The sequence below is a fragment of the Pleurodeles waltl genome, chromosome 1_2, assembly GCF_031143425.1.
Source record: "Pleurodeles waltl isolate 20211129_DDA chromosome 1_2, aPleWal1.hap1.20221129, whole genome shotgun sequence".
NCBI classification, from domain to species: Eukaryota; Metazoa; Chordata; class Amphibia; order Caudata; family Salamandridae; genus Pleurodeles; species Pleurodeles waltl.
In genome coordinates this window covers 82,380,055-82,399,208 of record NC_090437.1, presented here as the reverse complement: position 1 = coordinate 82,399,208, position 19,154 = coordinate 82,380,055, and the positions used below count along the sequence as shown (strand labels likewise).

Below are 19,154 nucleotides of genomic sequence, written 5' to 3'. Positions count from 1 at the left end.
TACTACCTTCTTGCCTTGACTCAAAAAACACCCTATGGTAAACAAATATTTAATGGTTAGGGAAAAAGTAAAGCATGAAAAAAAACAGACCCAAAATTTTAAGATTTTATTTACAAAGCTTTTCCGTTGTACAGAAAGTAAAAATGGTGCTACGACCTTTGTGTAATGTAGTCATTGACAATCATGACTAACCAATCACGTCACCTGTTCCTGTTGCTATAGCAAAAGTCTGACACAAAAACCTAAGAACCCCCAACAAAATAGTAAATTCATTGACCCATTTGTTAAGCCCAAAGTTTTGTGGGTTTTTTGTTTATTTTTGTCATATTTCATCTTAAACCACGAAATAGGTTTCAAATAGGAGTTGATTGTTGGAGCGTGGAATGTCACAGGAACAACTCTTTGGCTCTTTGGGTGTCAAGGGGCTTTTTTTTTTTTTACAGCTACTTTTTCTTGCATGTGCTCCTCAACCACTTATCCATAGGGCCAGTCCAATCAATACTGAACAGTCCTTTAAAGTCATGGGGCTTCTATTCATCATCTTCATCTCCTTCGTCATCTGTATCCCTCTTTCGTTTTTCACCCTTTGCAGCTTCTTCTTCTGCACAAGAAAGGTACAAAATACAATTAAACAATTGATAGGACAAACACCTCTAAACTACTCCAGATATGCATCTCTAGAGCATTTTGTCTTGGAAGGATGTGCCACCTTCTGCCATCTATTAAGAGGCAGCAACAATAAAAAAAACTCAATGCCAATCTTTTCTTACATTTCCCTCTTGTGGCAACTCTGAAATACCCAAGGCAATGTTCCAGTCTACTGTGTTAAAGACACTGTACCTGCTGAGCACGCCGTCATGTGCAACTGAACCCCACAAGGAGGACAAGTGTGGAGAAGGCATGCTAAATATGCAACGTGTATTTGTTAGATTACAAAGGTGATTTGAAGCTTCTTCACTGAATCCTTAAACAGCCATTCATTTTATGTAATAAGCAACTTACATGTAACAGTGGTTTCTCACCACTGTCATCTTTCATAGATTATCATGCTTGAATCATTCACAGTCTTCGAGGTGGGAGCCTCTGATTTCATACAATGACAGTGTATAACATCAACAAACCATAAAATCAAGACAAAGAAGCATTATCTGAGTAGCCCATTCATCTCACTGGAAATTACCCAAACTCCAGCCAATGGGGTGAAGGTGCTTTGAACTTCTCTGCCTGTAGAGGCCACCTTATTAAGATATCATACGACTTGCCTGGGCAGGTATAAGTAAATTGGGAGTCCCAAATGAGGATGATAGAGAGTCAAATGTGAATACATTAAAGATACTGAGATACTACAGCTACAGATAAGCTGCAGTGTTGGATCTATCAAGGATTCACATGCTTGAATAAGAATAGTTACCAGTACCCTCAACAGAAAGCATACCTTACTGGAAACGGTAGCGCAGAACTACTTGTCCAGTGGATCACTTCCGCCCCAAAGCTCTAACAAGCCGTTACAGCTTAGTGAATGTGCGTTAACTGTAGTAATTGTTGAGAATGAGCATGAAGAAGAGACAGGCCTTTTGATTTGCGCTTGCAATAGAGTGCTTCCATTTACATTTGTAAGCTTTGTTGGTGTCCTGTGCTCTTGCTTGGGCAAAAGGTATTCTGCCATCATCTGGAATGCATAGGCTGGCATAGCAGTTCTTGAGAGCCAGGACGTCAAGCTCAGGGAGGCCAGTTCCAAATGCAAAATGTAGTTAGGGTAAGACTCTGGATGCAGGCTGCTGTCCTGAGGAACAGAAGTAGGTCGTGATGAGCAGCTGCAGAAGATCATAGATAAGTGTACCAGTGCTGACAGCACCACACTCAAGTTACTAGAATAATGCCATATCTTTCCCTTTTGATTGTGGCTACTGTCCTCAGAATGAGGGACAACAGAGGCCCATTCCAGGTCATTAAAAATGCATCTCCCCTCACCAAGGTTTGTCAGTATCTGGTGACAAAGAACCACCATTTCTTGTTGTCTATTGTTGCAAAGAAGCTGAGATTGGGTTTGTCCCATACACTGAATATGTTCTTAAATATCAACAGATTAGCTCCCACTCGTGGCATTCTTCAGCCAATCTGCTCAATCCATTTGCTTCCGCTTGTTCTTCACAGCACTGATACAAGGACCTTATACAGCTATCCACTGCCTCTCCTGGTCCTCAGTACAGCAGTCTGCATTTACTGGACGTGTTGCTGGCTCATGGGAGAGTCTTTACATGAAAAATAGCTGTTGTTGTTACTATGAGAACTGATGAGTTATGTATTCTTGGAAGAAAGGAAGCAAGGGTTTTTTATATGGCCCTGAGGTCCAATAAGTTGGCCTAACGTTTCCTTCCTGCTTGAGTCAATAAACCTCTGTCTAAAATCTCCTGAAGGATTGTACCCCAGCTCTCCAGAGAGTACATAGCCAATACGTAACTGAAGCTCACTGGAATAGTCCTGCACCTGCATTGATGATATGTGTGTCGATTCACCATTGAATGGATGACTTGACACAACTTGTAATGATAACCTCTTCCATAAAGAAGCTGTGATACTGTATCCTTTGCACATCTAACTGATCAGAGATACTTTCAATGCCCAAGTTGCACAGGAATGTGCAAATGCAGCAAAGTCATGTGTTCTCCCAACTGCTATCAGATTGCCAAGTTCTCTAGGAATGGTGGTGAAGGATGTTAGAAAAATTCCTCATTTGAACCTGAATGTATGGACTACGGCAACACTGGAGCTGGTAAAGTAGATGGGATTTTAGCTTCTTTTTCTCTAAGAATGGAAAAATCCTAATTTCCTTACATACTCCCTCCTCAAACGTGTGTCTGTTTTTCTTTAGAAGGGCTTTATCATACTATCTTGCATTCCCAAACCTTCTTTCTGAGTTGTGGGCCTGGAGCCAAAGCCTTGTGGGACTTACAAGTCAATTTCAATGTGAAGGTATATTTGACACCATTTCTGCATTGACTTTTTTTTTCTTATATACTTTAAGCTTCTATTGATAAGTCTACTACAGTTAGAAATATGATCTTACAACAGTCTGCTGTAAAAAACTGATTATTGATTCATGGTCGGCTGAAGGAAGTTTGTCCAAATGTTATTATGGAGCTCCAGCCCCCATGGTCCTATCAGGACTCACTGTACCACTGGATTCAAGCTAGCCTGGCTGATGACTGGTGACACCCCGAAACCGGACCCGGGATGCTTGCTTTTGATCCAGGGAGGACCTGACCAGGCAGTTCGGGCTTGACTGTTACCAAGGGTAACAGGGTGAACATTGATTTGCATATGGCTGAGTCTAAACTTGGGTGGCGTGGTGAACAAAAGAACAATGGATTTAACCCAGATCTGTGATTGGGGGTGAGTGTTTGAGAAGTTTCAGCACTCCACTCATCATCTTGTTGTGTCCCTATGAGGGCAAACCCCATTTGTAAAGTGGTTTTCAGGACAAGTCTTAGTGCTCTCCAAGTCTCTTCTTTCCATTGAGTCTAGCCTCCTTCTGAGGCTGATCCCCGGAGGGAGGGTCACTCTATATGCTTTTGTCTGTATTTGAGGTTGGGGTTATAGAGACCGGACCTCAATGTCAACCCCAGAGGCACAAGTTTGTAGCTTTTGCCCTAGGTGTTTTGACAGGAGCTCTTAGACTCAGCTTCAGAAGAGTCAGGGTCCTCAAGAGATATTGAAACAGTACTCTGCTGTCTTTGGCTTTCAATGAATGGGATGGTCCTCCTCTATTTTCGTCTGACTCTAAGCCTTCTGCAGAGTTCTGGCTCTGCTTTTTGGAATAGAGTGCCCACCTCCTATCAGAAGTGCTGCATGCTGAGCAGGTGGTTGAGGTCCTTCAGCAAACAGCGGTTAAAGACTGCTGGTCTGATCACAAGGAAATTGTGCAAGAGGGGCAAAAAATAAATCTAGTGTTCCGTACCTTCTGCACAAATGTGCCATTCCCTTATGGCTAGTCCTTGTCTGAACAGACTGCGCAGTCAGTGTTGGATATGTTATTTTATGCAATCTTCTGTACTGTAAAGTCCTCCAGTTGTTCGTTTCTAAAGTTTCCATGTGTTGAGTTACTGTAGTGGCCCAAGCATAAAAAAAAAATGCCCAAGCCCAATGGTGGGAAACAAAAACAATCTGAGGTGGAACCTGTGTCTTGGGACATTGTGAGTATCGCGGAGGGACTAGGAGTCTCCTCGAAACCAAAACTCCTTCAAAGGAAAACAACTTGGAATCACCTGAGTCCAAATAGATGGTAGAAGAATGCACAGCATGTGATACACAGCTACACGTGCTGCAAACTAACACTCGTAACAATAATAATTCCTGGTTTGATAAAGATTGACCTTATCTGTGATATCCAAATCAGAGGTTAAGAATCAATCAATCAATAATTTCTAGAGCGTAGTACTCACCCATGGGGTCTCAAGGCGCTAGAATGACATGTCCGATTCACTAAAATATTTAGCATACTGTCTAGGTAAAATCTAAGATACCTCTTGATGTCCAAGGTGAGAACGGGGCAGCTCAAAGGGGGCCTCCCATTGAACTGGTCAGGATTACTACGAATTCCCATACGGGAGCTGGGACTAACAGGATGAATAACCCTCCATAAAAGCTTTTTACAAGATACGAAAGATAGACTGATACTCTATTTTTATAGATATGAGGTTACTGCATCAAACTGTACACAGAGCAATACAGACAGTATGTTGAACAGTTACTGTTAAAGAACTGAAATTGTGTGTAGTTTAACATGTTTCAAAATAGTTCCATTTAGCTTCACAACATGCTCTTATTAGTAGGCCTCCAAGCTTCCTTTAGAATAGAATTTGCATACATTCTAGCGGTCGTAGCAAATACAAAAATTCTACAACTTAATAGTCACTTGATTGAGGGCCTCAGATAGGGATAAATTAGTTGGCCCCAATGCTGACTGACCAAGTGTGGGTGTGCCAGGCAGTCTTTGGTCTGGATGTTTGGACATTTCCAAGAGAAGACGGTACCATGTAAGTGCAATGAAAACGTGCGTCATTGGCATCTGGGGCGCTACGAAAAGGATCACTGCAGGTGGTCATTCAAAGGAGGGTGATATCAAAGAGTGAAAAGGCGCTCCAATTTTCCAATCTAGGGACTTAAGTAAAATTAAGTTACGGTGCTCTGCACTGGGGTCTCACCCCCTAACCACCCCTACAGGGTTAAACTACTTAACCAATGTTACATAGAATGTGAAGGCACACGTAAAAACAATAAAAAATTCACAGTCACTATATAGAGTATCTCATTAGTATAATTTTCCAAAATCAAAGTAATAGCTTAGAATATAGTATTTAGAATTTTTACAGTACAGTTCTGATCCTATCTCCAATTGAAATCAGCTATCCAAATTAAATGTTCCTTCGATGTTTATTCCAGCTATTTAGTTCATAGTCCTAGACGTTTTTCAATCCATCATAATTCCAAGAGTTCCAATTTTATAAAAGTTCCGCGAAATCATTCATATAATTTTATATCAAAGTTCACAAAGAGTTCCTCTTTTTCTTGTTTATATGTCCATCTCTCTTACTTGTCCATATGTCCGTCAAATGTCCGACAACACGTGTTTCATCCGTGGAAGTACCCCTGGACTTCTTCAGGACCTCCCAAAGTATTATATTCAAGTGTAAAATGACCTAAATCAAACTTTTCTTGCAAAGCTGTATCACCTTTAACACATCATTTTCTTATATCTCAATTTCAAACCTGACAGTTGTATCTCCTATTTTGTAACATTTCCTTGTGTATTCTAATGTTTGTATCTCACCATGGACCCAGAGATGGACATATAAACAAGAAAAAGAGGAACTCTTTGTGAACTTTGATATAAAATTATATGAATGATTTTGCGGAACTTTTATAAAATTGGAACTCTTGGAATTATGATGGATTGAAAAACGTCTAGGACTATGAACTAAATAGCTGGAATAAACATCGAAGGAACATTTAATTTGGATAGCTGATTTCAATTGGAGATAGGATCAGAACTGTACTGTAAAAATTCTAAATACTATATTCTAAGCTATTACTTTGATTTTGGAAAATTATACTAATGAGATACTCTATATAGTGACTGTGAATTTTTTATTGTTTTTATGTGTGCCTTCACATTCTATGTATCACTGCAGGTGGGTTACAAGAAAATGTAAACATCTGTAATGCATGTTGAACACGTCTCCCATTCCACCACTTTAAATTGTGCCGGACACAGGGCTTTACTAACACTAGATCCTCCTAACATATTGTATCTATTGACAGGTTAGACATTCCTGCAACAGACACATCTACAATCAAGTTATAGAGAGTAGAAAACCCACTTATTATTCAAGTATAAGATTCCAGGCTTGTGATGTATAATAGTTTGTCATGAAGAATTAATTAATTAAGTCAGGATGGTGAATCCAAGGTTATTTATCGATGTCCATTTCAAGCAAAGATCATAGACATTTGAACAGAGAGCTAGATAGCCAACACATGTTTCGCCTCCTTTGGTGGGTCCACCTGGGGCTTTTTCAAAGCTAGTAAACGTCATCAGAGTAGGTCCATTGTTTGGAACACGTATTAGTTGGTCAGTATATTTAGTCTGTTTAAAAATTACTGTATAAAATATAGTATCAATAATGGTTCTTTTGGACTCATATTACAGGTAAATATGCCATTATGTGGTAATAACATGGTCATATGTTTGTCTATTCATGAGCATAAAATATTGCAGATCTTGTGATAAAAAGCAAGCAGAACTGTTGTGCACATTTGTAAAGGAATTTCAGAGGTGGCATGTCTACACATACAAGAAATATTTAGGACCAAGTCAATTGCCCAAGAGACGATTCTTGTAAACAGTAATTTCTTCACGACAAATAATTTTCCCTAAGTAAGCATAGAACAACATTTAGTGTAGTAGATATAATAAAATAAATCGGAAGCTGTGTCTCGATTCATGTTAAGGTGGTATGTTAATCACGGCTTGCTTAAAAAATAAGTAATCGGCAGTCAATTAATCCGTTTGTACATCAAGGCATGTCGAAAATTAAAGTAAAATAAGAAAACTGCAGCTTTGTAATAAACAGCCATGTATTCTGTCCGTGTTAAAAAAGGGGCTCACTGTAGCGTTACAAGTTTGTAGCCTTTTGTTGTCGGGCTGCTTACCAGTCTGAAGGCAGACGATGTTGTATGCTGACCGGCCATGTACCGGGCTAAATCCCACGCCGCACTACGGTGTTTCAAACCAGTGCCATATTTGTTTTGATCTGGGTTAGTTGTCCTTCTTTTGCTGTCATAGCTCCGAGAAACAGCCATATTAAAGGGTGTTGTAACCGCAGCCATATTTAAACAGCACTTATGTATGAGTGATAGAGAGTTCTGGTTATCAAAGCATCGTAACTGCCCATGTTGGCTGAAATAACCGTAAAGGGTATACAAAATACCTACCCTGCAACATATCAAGATGCCACTCAGGTTTTGACAGAAACCCCAGTATTATATTCATACACATTTTGTGATGTGTGTCTGTGCTATGGTAGCCCCTGTTATAGAAAAAGTCCAATTTCAATTGTTAATATTATTAACACCTGGAGGGTTAACCTTATGAATCCCTCTTACCTTTTAAAAGATAGATTGTAGTGGAAAGTAATGTGTGAGTATCAAAAGTTACAAGTAAATATGATTAGATGTAGAAACAAAGCTGGATCAATCTTGGCACTGTAAAATATGGGTGTCCGGTTTGAATATCTACCTACATTTGAGTAATCCTACAGCTCTTAGAACGAACTAGGTGTTGTTTTGGCTACATTCAAAAATATTCAAAATTACAGGATTCTACACACTGAACAGTGTTGTGATTGAAAGAGTCTCAATTATAGTAACTTTCTCTCTTAAGCTAACCCAACTCGGATATTGGGGATTTTGTAAATGCCGACATGCACCTGTGTAAGTTAGGTTGGTAATTCTGACAATCTGTATGAATGTTGGGAAAACATTACTCCATGCTCGTCCTACTGTGGTATCAATTGCAACCTATTCAAATGAACAAACGGAAAATGACTGGTGGAAAATGACAATAAGTATGCATTAAGGGAGCCAGTAATAACATGTCCAAGTCTATAAAATCTTTAGGGAAGCCAATAATGCCATTCTGCATCTTTGTTGAGACCATGTCAAACTATGTCAAAGCAGATAGTAAAAGAACTTTCACATTCTCGTAGTTTTAATTCAAGGTCCCCACCCCGAGGATGTTGTTTGTGTGGATGGGTGACATTTAACGAAGTGTTCAACCAATGGAAGTCTTACATCATCCTTTTGTATGTTTCGATAATGCTCCTGTATTCTCAATGCTCTAGTTGTGATGCCTATATAAGCCTTATTGCAAGGGCAAGTGATAAGATAGACTGTATTGATGCTCTCACAGTTCATGAAGTGACGTATAGTGAAATGTTGTTCATTGATTGCAATCTCTTTAGATTGTGATGAACCAAGTTTACAGATTGAGCAGTTAGTACAAGTGTAGAAGCCTGTGGTTTGTTTCAAAAAGTGTCTGGCGTTTTTTTTTTTCTTGGAAAAATGAGGAGCATATTCTGTCTGTAAGATTTGATGCTCTTTTGAAGCACATCTTTGGCATTGGTTGAATATTCTGTGCGATTGAGGGATTTTTAGTGAGTAATCACAAATGCTTATGAAGCAGTTTGCCGATATGTTGCTGGCCACTGTGGAATTGAAGCGGAGAAGTGTCTGGTTAGCAGTGGATTTGCCCTTGTTCATGATATTGTTGTGGTCAATTTTGGCAAAGTGCTCCTTGGTGTGGTTCAATCCAGAGGTGTTGTATCCTCTTCTGGATAGACGTTCTGAAATTTCAGACGCCGCTGTCTCAATCTTTTATGTTGCTGCAGTTACGTCTGGCCCGTCTATATTCACCTGCTGGAATATTTCGTATTGTACTTTGTGGATGGCAACTAGCTGCATGAAGAATAGAGTTGGCACCTGTTGCTTTTATGTGGAACCGGTTATGTAACTGGTTCTCGTCTATATAGAGTGTGAGATCCAAATATTCAAGTAATTTCCTCGAAATCTGAAAGATCACTTCATTACCCCCCTTGTTGGGTGTCAGAGTACATAAAAATTGTTGAAGGAGGGATTATTGGCCTTGCCAGTTAAGAATTTTGTCAATATATCGAACCCAGATGATCAATTGTTGTGAGAAATACTCTGTATTTTCATTCCAAAGCCAGTGTCATTCTACTTCACTCATCAGGATGCAGGCGTATGGTGGAGCAAAGCGAGCTCCCATCGCGGTCCTTTGTTGCTGAAGGTAGTAATCGCCTTTAAAAAGGAAGAAATTGTTTTTGAGACAGAATGATCATTTCATTTCTTTCAAGAAGGTGTCCTGATCCTGTGGATAGGCATCTCTGTACTGCTTCAATGCTGTCTTGATGTTTGATTGAAGTGTAAAGGCTGACCACATCTATACTTGCGAGTATATAATCTGGTTGACAGTCAATATTTTTGAGTTTCTGAAGTATATCCTTCGTATCCTTAATGTAGGAGGGTAGATTCTTCATAAAGGGTTGTAGTTCAGAATCAATAAAAATGCCCAAGTTAGAGCAGATGGAATTTATGCCTGAGATGATTGGTCTACCTTTGGGTGGCCAGCCCCCCTTGTGTATTTTGGGAAGAAGATATAGGGTGGGTGTAGTTGGGTGTTCGATAAGTAAAAATTTTCTCTCTTCCAGGGTAAGAATTTCTCTTGAGTACTGAAATCGTCTCTGCCCTCAGACTGGTAAGCAGCCTGACAACAAAGGGCTACAAACTTGTAACGCTACAGTAAGTCCTTGTTTTTTTCACACGGACAGAACAACATGTCCGCTTACTACATAGCTGCAGTTTGCTTATTTTACTTTAATTTTTGACATGCCTTGATGTACAAGCGGATTAATTGACTGCCGATTACTTTTTTTAAGCAAGCCGTGACGAACATACCACCTTAACATGAATCGAGACACAGCTCCTGATTTATTTGAAAATATCTACTACACTAAATGTTGTTCCATGCTTACTTAGGTAAAATGAATTGTCGTGAAGAAATTACTGTTTACAAGAATTCTCTCTTGGGCAATTGACTTGTCGTAAATATTTCTTGTATGTGTAGACATGCTACCTCTGAAATTCCTTTACAAATGTGCATAACAGTTCTTTTTATCACAAGATCTGCAATATTTTATGCTCATGAATAGACAAACATATAACCATGTTATTACCCCTTAATGACATATTTACCTGCAATATGATGAGTCCAAATGAACTATTATTGATACTATATTTTATCCAATAATTTTTAAACACACTGAATATACTGACCAACTAACATGTGTTCCAAACAATGGACTTGCTCGGATGACTTTTACTAGCCTTGAAAAAGCCCCAGATAGACCCACCAAAGCGGGTGAAACACGTATCGACTCTGTTCAAATGTCTACGATCTTTGTTTGAAATGGACATCAATAAATAACCTTGGATCCAATATCCTGGCCTAATGAATTAATTCTTCATCACAAACTATTATACATCACAAGTCTGGAAGCTTACACTTGGAGACAAAGTGGGTTTTCAATTCTCTATAACTTCAAGTCTTTGATTTGGGGCAAAATTGGTCCATACCCCATCTGATATCCCACGATTGCATAGGAAAGGGCATTCTAAAGGAAGAGAGAGTTGGGCCATAGAATTTCGATTTGCTGAATCACATTTACAATCAAGCATTAGGGACTAATACACTGCACTACCATTCATACCCGTTTAATACACTGTCACTTTTGTTCCTTTGTTGCATAGGTCTTGGCCTTGACCTTGACTGAATTATATGTGGGCCTAGGAAACATTTGAGACTTTTGTGGATGGAAGTGGGACTTTTTGACACAGATTATGAAACCCAGTTGTCGAAGGAGGAGAACCTTTTGAAGGGTATTTGCTAGACCACAAGTGAGTTGCCCTCAACCAGTTATTTTGGATAAGACTGTACATTAATCTGGATGGGAAGCAAAAGTGCCACCATTACACAAGCACCTGGTGAACACATGTAGGGCTGTGTTAATCGTGAAACACATGACATAAACTGTTAATGTGTTCCACTTACCACAAACTGGCAAAGAGCCAGGTGTAATGGGGTGTGGAAGTAGGCGTCTTTGAGGTAGGGTGCTGCCATGGAGCATCTCTTCTACAGATGAGGAATGGCCTCTTGAAACAGTCATTTTGAAATGGATGGATGTGATGTACATGTATGAGGAACCTTAAGTCAATAAACAGCTGATGGAAAGGATACCCAAACTTGGCATAGCTAACACAGATACCTGTGAAAAAGTTTGTTTAAGGGATGTGTTTGTTCATGATTAAAGTGGTCTGTTACTTCTGCTGGAGATCACCCATAGACTTGGCACAGTTGGTGCCCTTCTTGATTTTTGTTTTCTAAATTCTCCTCCACCTGAGGGTCAAACAAGTGCTCTCTATCAAAGGGCAAGGTGACCAGACGTTGGACCCCTGTACAGACTTCAGAAATGTGCAGCCATGCAGGACTACAGCAAAGGACCCTAGTATTGACAGGCCCACAGACACTGAATAACTTCACCAGAATAATCTTTCCCCCTTGTACAATTTTCTTGTCCCCTTTTCCAATGGAGGCTCACGAACAAGGAGTAGCGGTTCCTTCATTTCCTTTCAACAATGACACTCATAGCATGCCAAGAGAGCGTGTGAGTTGGCAATGCATCACTGCATAACTTCCCTACGAGCAACTCAATATCCAGTCGTGTCAATCTTTTTGCTCTTCATGTCAGGTGCTTCCCTATCCTGCAGAAAAGCTTTCTTTCTAGCTGTGCAACCACCAGAGAATGGGTGCATGGCTCTGAAGATTACAGATCTTGTGATCTTGTGGACCAGCCCTGAAGGACAAGTTACTTACCTTCGGTAACCCCTTACCTGGTAAAGGCTATATCTAGCTGCAGATTCCTTACCTTTGAATGTGCCCCAGGCGTCAGTTTGGATCCCGATATATTTATGTGCAGTACCCCAGCACACTGTTGGGTGGCGTCTATCGGCTGCGCATCCTCCATCGTCTGTGCCGGATTTGACATTGCGGGCCTTATAGAGACGCCACCCAGGCGTGCTGATGTCAGTTCCTATTCACAACTCTCCATGCCAGAAGCCCAGAGCCATGAAGAACACTAACTACTGGTGAGTCAAAATAAAGGCCCTGAAAGGGAAGTCCCTCCACTAGAAATCAGTTCACAGAGCGGGGAGGATGGGTGGGTCGGTAAGGAATCTCCAGCTAGCAATAGTCTCTACCAAATAAGGTGTTACCAAAAGTAAGTACCTTGTCCATCTGACAGAGACTTCTAGCAGCGGATTCCTTACCTCTGAGCAGATACCCAAGCAATACCACCCCCGGAGTTGGGTCTGCAAACCGAGTTCAGACCAGAAAGTCTTGCAGGCCAGAACAAGCAAAGTGCCCGTCCCACGGACCTGACTGTCCAGGCAGTAGTGTTTGGTAAACGCAGAGATGCCCACGTTGCCGCCTGACAGATGTCAAGTACTGGGGCTCCATGTGCTAATGCAGTGGTCGCAGCTTTAGCTTAGGTAGAATGAGTCCAAAAACCCTCAGGGGGTTGCTTTTTGGCCACTACGTAGCAGATCTTACCCATCTGGAGATGGTCTGCTTCTGCACTGCCTGACCTTTCTTCACACCTACATACCCTATAAAAAGTTTGTAATTCACCCAGAATTCTTTGGTACAACGCGAACGTACTTTCGGGGTCCCGGCGGTGGAATCTCTCTTCTTCCTTGGAAGGATACTGGGGCATGCAAAAAAGTAGGACACATAATAGATTGGCCTACATGAAAAGCATGACCACTTTAAGCAGAAAAAGTCCCACAGTGTGAATCACCTCTTTGTCAGGATATATAGAAAGGTAGGGAGGCTTAGATGACAATGCCTGCAGCTCACTCACCCCTGTGGGTAGACTCGCCACAAGGAAGGCAGTTTTCAAAGTGAGAAGCCTGAGTGGACAATCGTGGGGAGGCTCAAAAGGAGCATGCATAAAAAACAAATTCAGATCCTACCGGGGAATAATGAATGGGGCTGGAGGAAAAGCATGAGTAAGACCTTTGAGGAACCTATGTACAATAGGAGACTTAAACAAAGAAGGTTGATCAGGCAACTTAAAAAAAGCAGTAATAGGAGACAAATATCCCATAACAGTTCCCACAGCAGAGCCATGCTGGGCAAGGGAAGGATAAACAACAAGACCTCAAAGAGAGGGGCAGAGAAGGGGGTGGAGGGTCAATAGATTTGTCTGTGCACCATGCCACAAATTTCTTCTAACAACAGGTGTACACCGTTTTGGTGGAGGGACATCTGGCTGCCAAGATGACATTATAGACTTTGGGAGGAAGGTCAAAAGCAGTCAACTGCCGCTGCTCAAGCTCCATGCAAGAAGACGGAGTGGATATGTTTGGGTGCAGAACCCTCTCAGTCTGTTGTGACGGAGGATCCTCTGGAAAGGGTAGTCTGGTCGGAGATCAATGGACATGCTCAGCAGCTTGGGATACCAGATTCTCCAAGCCCAGTCCAGAGCCACAAGGATTACTTGGGCCAAGTCGTTCGGGATCTTCTTGAGAGCTCCGGGTAGGAATGGTGCCTATATACAACTTGTGACGTCATATCCGGCAACCACAATGAAAATGACGGACGCAGAGTTGACCGACGCCATCTAACAGCACGCAGGGCTACTGCATGAAGAAAAATCTCCGTATCCACACTGACGACTGGGGGAGATTCTAAGGTAAGGGATCTGCAACTAGAATTTTCTATCAGATTGGAAACAACAGTATTAGGGAAAAGCATTGGCAAATGTATCTGACTAATTCATCCACACAGCACTTCCCAGGAAGTGAGTGTGAGTGCCATGATTCAAAATGTAGGCAGTTCTCGTCTGCGTGTGCAGCAAAAAAAATCTACTGCTGGCACTCCCCTTGTTGAAAGTACTATTGTATAACCTGTGGATAGACATCACCCTTGTGTTTCTTGATGTGTTCTGTGGAGTAGATTGGCTAAATTGTAGTCCATTTCTGGGAGAATTTCCGTCAACTGGTGTTTCTGATTGTGTAACACGCAATGGAAAATGGTGTGTGCAAGTTTAGATAGTTGCAGCGAAAGAGTGCAGAGCTTTTGAATTGAAAAGCATTTAAAACAATGAGCACTGGCTTTAAATGGGGTTCCAGGTTACAGACAGTGTTGTTTCGAACTTGGTACTTCAAGAGGGGCAGAATTTAAATATAGTGTTTTACACACCCTCCGCCCAATTAAGTTATTCTTATACGACTTGGCCCCAGGCTCTTCCAAAGATTTGTTCCCAAGGTGGTCGCAGCTACCTGGTGCTCCTCAATATCGTGTTTTGTTTTCTGCCATCAAAATTCTCTTATGTTACACAGCTGTAACAGAGTCACTGAAGACAAGTACAAGATGATGGTAAAAAAGCGATCTAAGGTGAAATCCTAGTGCATTGTGGATCTGAGGAGAGGTATGAGTCACCTTAAAACTGAAATCCCTTCTTTGAAGAAAAACAAGTTGTATTTTTATGAGCCAAACACTAGGTGGCAGGAGTATGAGAAAAACAGGTGATGTATAGCTACACGTGACAAATCTTTTACCTCTGTTGGCTACATCTTCTTGAAGCTTCCGTGTCTTTACACTGAGGAAATTTGCAATAACCTCTAGGACGAGGAGGTGGGAACGAGGAGTGCCAGTTAACCAAGGAAGTCGTGCCCCAAACAATGGCAAAGTATCAGTCACTGCGCGCTTGGGCAGTAAAGTAGCCATTTTTGCTCAATGTGTAAAGTCTTGACTAAGTAGCTGCATGGAAGTTGTCAGCCAACAGAACACCTCTGTTGAGAGTCATGGAAACAGCCATACCCCTTGTAGACTTGCTCGGCTAGTAACAAGCAGATCTCGATACATAAAAGGACTGAACAAAAATGGTGCTCTGGCTCCGGCAAAGCCCACAAATATCCGATTATCCACTCTGTCCTATTGAGTGTGGCTGATTTAGCACAAGACTTCAGTTGTGGGATTCATTCTATAGACTTTGCTCCTCGTTAGGATGAGAGACGGAAAGAGGTTCAAAGAGTGACTGGCTAGCTTGTCCATATAAAAAGGCCAAAACCACCATAAGAAGGAGGACCAAGCAACTACGCAGGACTAACTTGTTTGGGGGATTAAAAAAATAAATAAAACACTTTTAAAAAGGTGGATGAACTTAAAGCACCTGAAATTCTCGTACATACAGCCTTCCGTGTAATAAGTCACACTGTACGGCAATGCATTGGCTCAGAGGAAGATGACACCAAAAAAGTCATAGACATCATTCAAATGTAATGGGAGGGAAAAAGGTAAAACAATACTCGCAGAAACGTACCACTAATGGTGGTCTAACCAATGATGGTTTATTCAAGATATACATGAAAGCTGACAGAGCACCCAGGTGTTATGACATTAAGTATGTTTGACCACTGACTTTGTGTTTCACCACTGTGCAGCAGCACATTACATTCTGTATTCAGTTTAGTTGCCTATTGGCTTTAATGTGGCATTAGACATTATGGGCCACATGTAGCAACAGTCAGAATTGCGACCTGCAAATTGCGAGTCGGAGCGACTCGTAATTTGCGAGTCGCAATTCTGAACGTTGGATGGTGCCCCTGACACCATCTGCAATTTGCAAGGGTGTCGCAAATGCCCACCTAATGAATAATCATGAGGTGGGTCGCAATTTGCGATCCCCTTTCGAATGGCGGCCCTCACAGGGATGGTGGCCTGCTGCGGACAGCAGACCACTATGTTTGTGACTGCATTTTTAATAAAGCAGTTTTTTTTTTGTAATGCAGCTTGTTTCTTTAAAGGAAAACGAGATACATTACAAAAACGAAAAATGAAACGTTTTCGTTTGATTTTTTCTGCTCTGAAAAAATGTTTTCAGTGACATTCACAACGGGGAAGGGGTCCAATGGGGATCCCTTCCCTTTTGCAAATGGGTTACCACCCATTTAAAAAGGGTGCAAGATGCGATTGGTTTACGACCACGTTTGCGGTCACAAACCAATCCTACATTGCACTGCGACTCGCAATTAGGAAGGGAACACCCCTTCCTAATTGCGAGTCGCAAGCCCGTTTTGCGATTCAGTAACCAGGTTACCATATTGCAAAATGGGGTTTGTGCATTGCGATGTGCTTTTTGCATGTCGCAAACAGCGAAATTCGCTGTTTGCGACGTGCAAAAAGCTTGCTACATGTGGCCCTATATTCTGTATTCAGTTTAGCTGCCTTTTGGCTTTATCGTGGCATTAGACATTGCAGATGAGCTGTGTTTTTCCACATGGTAAACCAAGCTGTGTTTTTCGTATTTTGCTCTCACCGAACCCTAGCAAGATAAGGAAGTGCATATTTTGTGTTTTTCTCTAGTGCAGCCTTGGGAGAGACAGCCTTGAAAGCCTGGCCAACTTTCAACACTTGTTTCTTCCAACTCTGACCTACAGTAGCCAGCATTTTTTTTTTATAATTCCCCTCTAAGAGGGAGGGCTTTCTAGAAAGTTCTCACGGAATTATTCCAAGATATAAAAAGATGACTCTGTTCAGTAGCGATGAATTCCGAGACTTCAGTCAGGAGCGGGGCGCCACCTGCCTGGCCTGTCCCGTGGGGGTGGAAAATCTCTTTCTCGCAGTCGAAAAGCAGTCGTTCTTCTTGCTGGCATGAGAAAGATTAAGCATTTGGTGGGCCCTACTATGGTGATGAATTTTGACTTTTATTCTTTGCTTTGAAGTTATGCTATAATATAATCACATATATTTGCTGTGTACATTGCAATTGAGAATCACTTTGATATATTTTCCTTTCAATGCTGTGACTACTTTTGAACTTGTGCCTCCAACCTACTAATCTCCTCTCTCAGGAACCTCGTGGTGAAGTAATAATAAATGTCTTCTTTAAACTAAGAAGTACATTCCAGAGATTGTTTTCAGCTCGGTCATTAGTGAAAACAAAACATTTTGTCGGGTCTGCAGTCTGGGAGTGGAATCTGAGATTAGAAGTGCACGATTTAAAAGTGTAATTTTTGGGTTTTTTTTTGTTTAGAGACTTAAAGGAAGCACGGCAGACCATGTTTGAAAATGCATGTGAAGGTAAACTGCCTTGTGGTGCTGTGAGAAACATGTTTTCTTGTTCAGGACTTTCTAAGTCTTGGGATGAGTGCTTGGATAAAACAAAAGTGTTTTCATATTTAGAAAATGCGCTTTTTGAAAGAAATGATGTCCCTTTTGTCCTTGACAGAAGGGTTTGGATACTTTTGTCTGCTTACAGAAAAATGCATGAGAGATGTAAGCAGTTAGAACATGAAAATAAGAATTTACATGAGCAAATTAGCCAGAACAAATTATTGTAAGATAAAACTAAACTGAAATCTACAAAGTTGTTGCAGGAGAATCTGGCTTTTCACATTCCACTAAGGAGGAGGTTAAAAAAGTTGGGGGTCAGTGTGAGCCTCATGAGCAGAGCGTAGATATGTCAGCAGAGCAGCCCACAGTTTGTGGCAGGAGTTGAAGTGCATTCTTTAAAGGATTACACTGAGCACGAAGTTGACGATGTTATATTCAGACCACTTTTGCAAAGTACGATGTGTAAAATTAATTCAGACAAGGCAGAGGTACTGTTGCAAAATGTGCAGTTTCTGGGAATTCAGTGGAATACAGAAAATAGACAGATGTTGTCACAGGTAAAACAAAAGATTTTAGAGTTTCTTACTATTTGCACTAAGCAAGAGACAGAGTGTCATGCGATTTTTGGAAACAGTATAGCCCTCATCTGAGTAAAATCTTAACACTTTGGTACAAAGCAACTAGGAAAAAACATGAGTTTGAATGGAGTGAGAAGCAGCTGCGTGCTTTGGATATGGCAAATGAAATAATTCAACAGACTTTAGGTTCGTGTGCTGTGCAAGAGGGAAACACTGATGTAAACTTGAGTATGTGGCAGAAACAGGGGAGGACAAGGGTGCCCCTGGGGCTTTGGATTAGAAAGCTACCTGACTCTGGGGAGCGCTGTACTCCTTTTGAAAAACAGCTTTTGACTTGTTATTGGGCTCTAGTGAATACTGGCAAATGACATTAAATTATAATGTAATTCTGAAACTTGAAATATCAATCATGCAATGGGTGATGAGTTCACCTAAATCTCACAGTATAGGAAAGGCACAAGAGGCTAGTATCATACTTTGGATCTGGTACATACAAAACAGGGCTCAAGTAGGACCTACAGGCACTGCAGCCCTATATTATCAGGTGTCACAAGCCCCTTTACAGGATGAGGAGAGGGTGCAGGGAGTACCACAGGTAAAAGAGTTACCAGTGAAATTAAGTGCACCATTTGAATTCTTGTCCCCTGAGGATAGAAAGCGTGTTTGTTTGACTAATGATTCATTGAAATACGTGAGTACTAAAAGACAATGGAAAGCAGTGTTATACAATCCAGTTACTGAAAAGTTGTTGTCTACCACAGGAGAAAGAAAAAGTAACCAATATGCAGAGTTGTACAATGTGTGTCAGACTTTAAAGCAAGAGCTGTTACGACTCTGTCGTCCCATTTCTAGGGGGCGCTGTAAGGGGACTGTCGGAAGCCTGGGAATCACCTTAACCAGTTATCTAGAGTCCCTTGCTGACTCCTGTTTCTCTTTTCTCTATTGTACACTTGTGTAGTACTACATTTGCTTCCTGGGACTGCAAATCCCATAATGCACTGCCTGGTAGTCAGGAAAGCCCGAATTCTGTTTCCCATTGTTTTCTATGGGAGAAGTCCAGTTGCTCCTTTCACCGGATCCTCTCCTCCAGGACTTGCAAGTGTCTGAAACTACACACACCTGAGACCTCTCCTGTGCAGCCCAGCTTGGAACTGCTTATAAGCAGCCATTTCCTCAAGATCCCCGTCGTGCATTGGAGTTCGATTCCTTTGTGTTACAGACCCCTTGTCGGATGGTGTCCAGTTTTCTTCCTGTGCTGTTCC

The 19,154-nt window shown here is 41.3% G+C and overlaps 1 protein-coding gene across 1 annotated transcript in view; it reads right to left on the bottom strand.

Annotated features, from left to right (window-relative positions):
- Positions 1-392: 392 nt before the first annotated feature.
- Positions 393-19,154, bottom strand: part of ANP32B (acidic nuclear phosphoprotein 32 family member B) — a 177,631-nt gene continuing 158,869 nt past the window's right edge. The window contains exon 7 of the mRNA XM_069236569.1: positions 393-601. Coding sequence (XP_069092670.1) covers positions 531-601 — 71 coding nt within the window. The 3' untranslated portion in view covers positions 393-530. The remainder of the gene's footprint in view (positions 602-19,154) is intronic.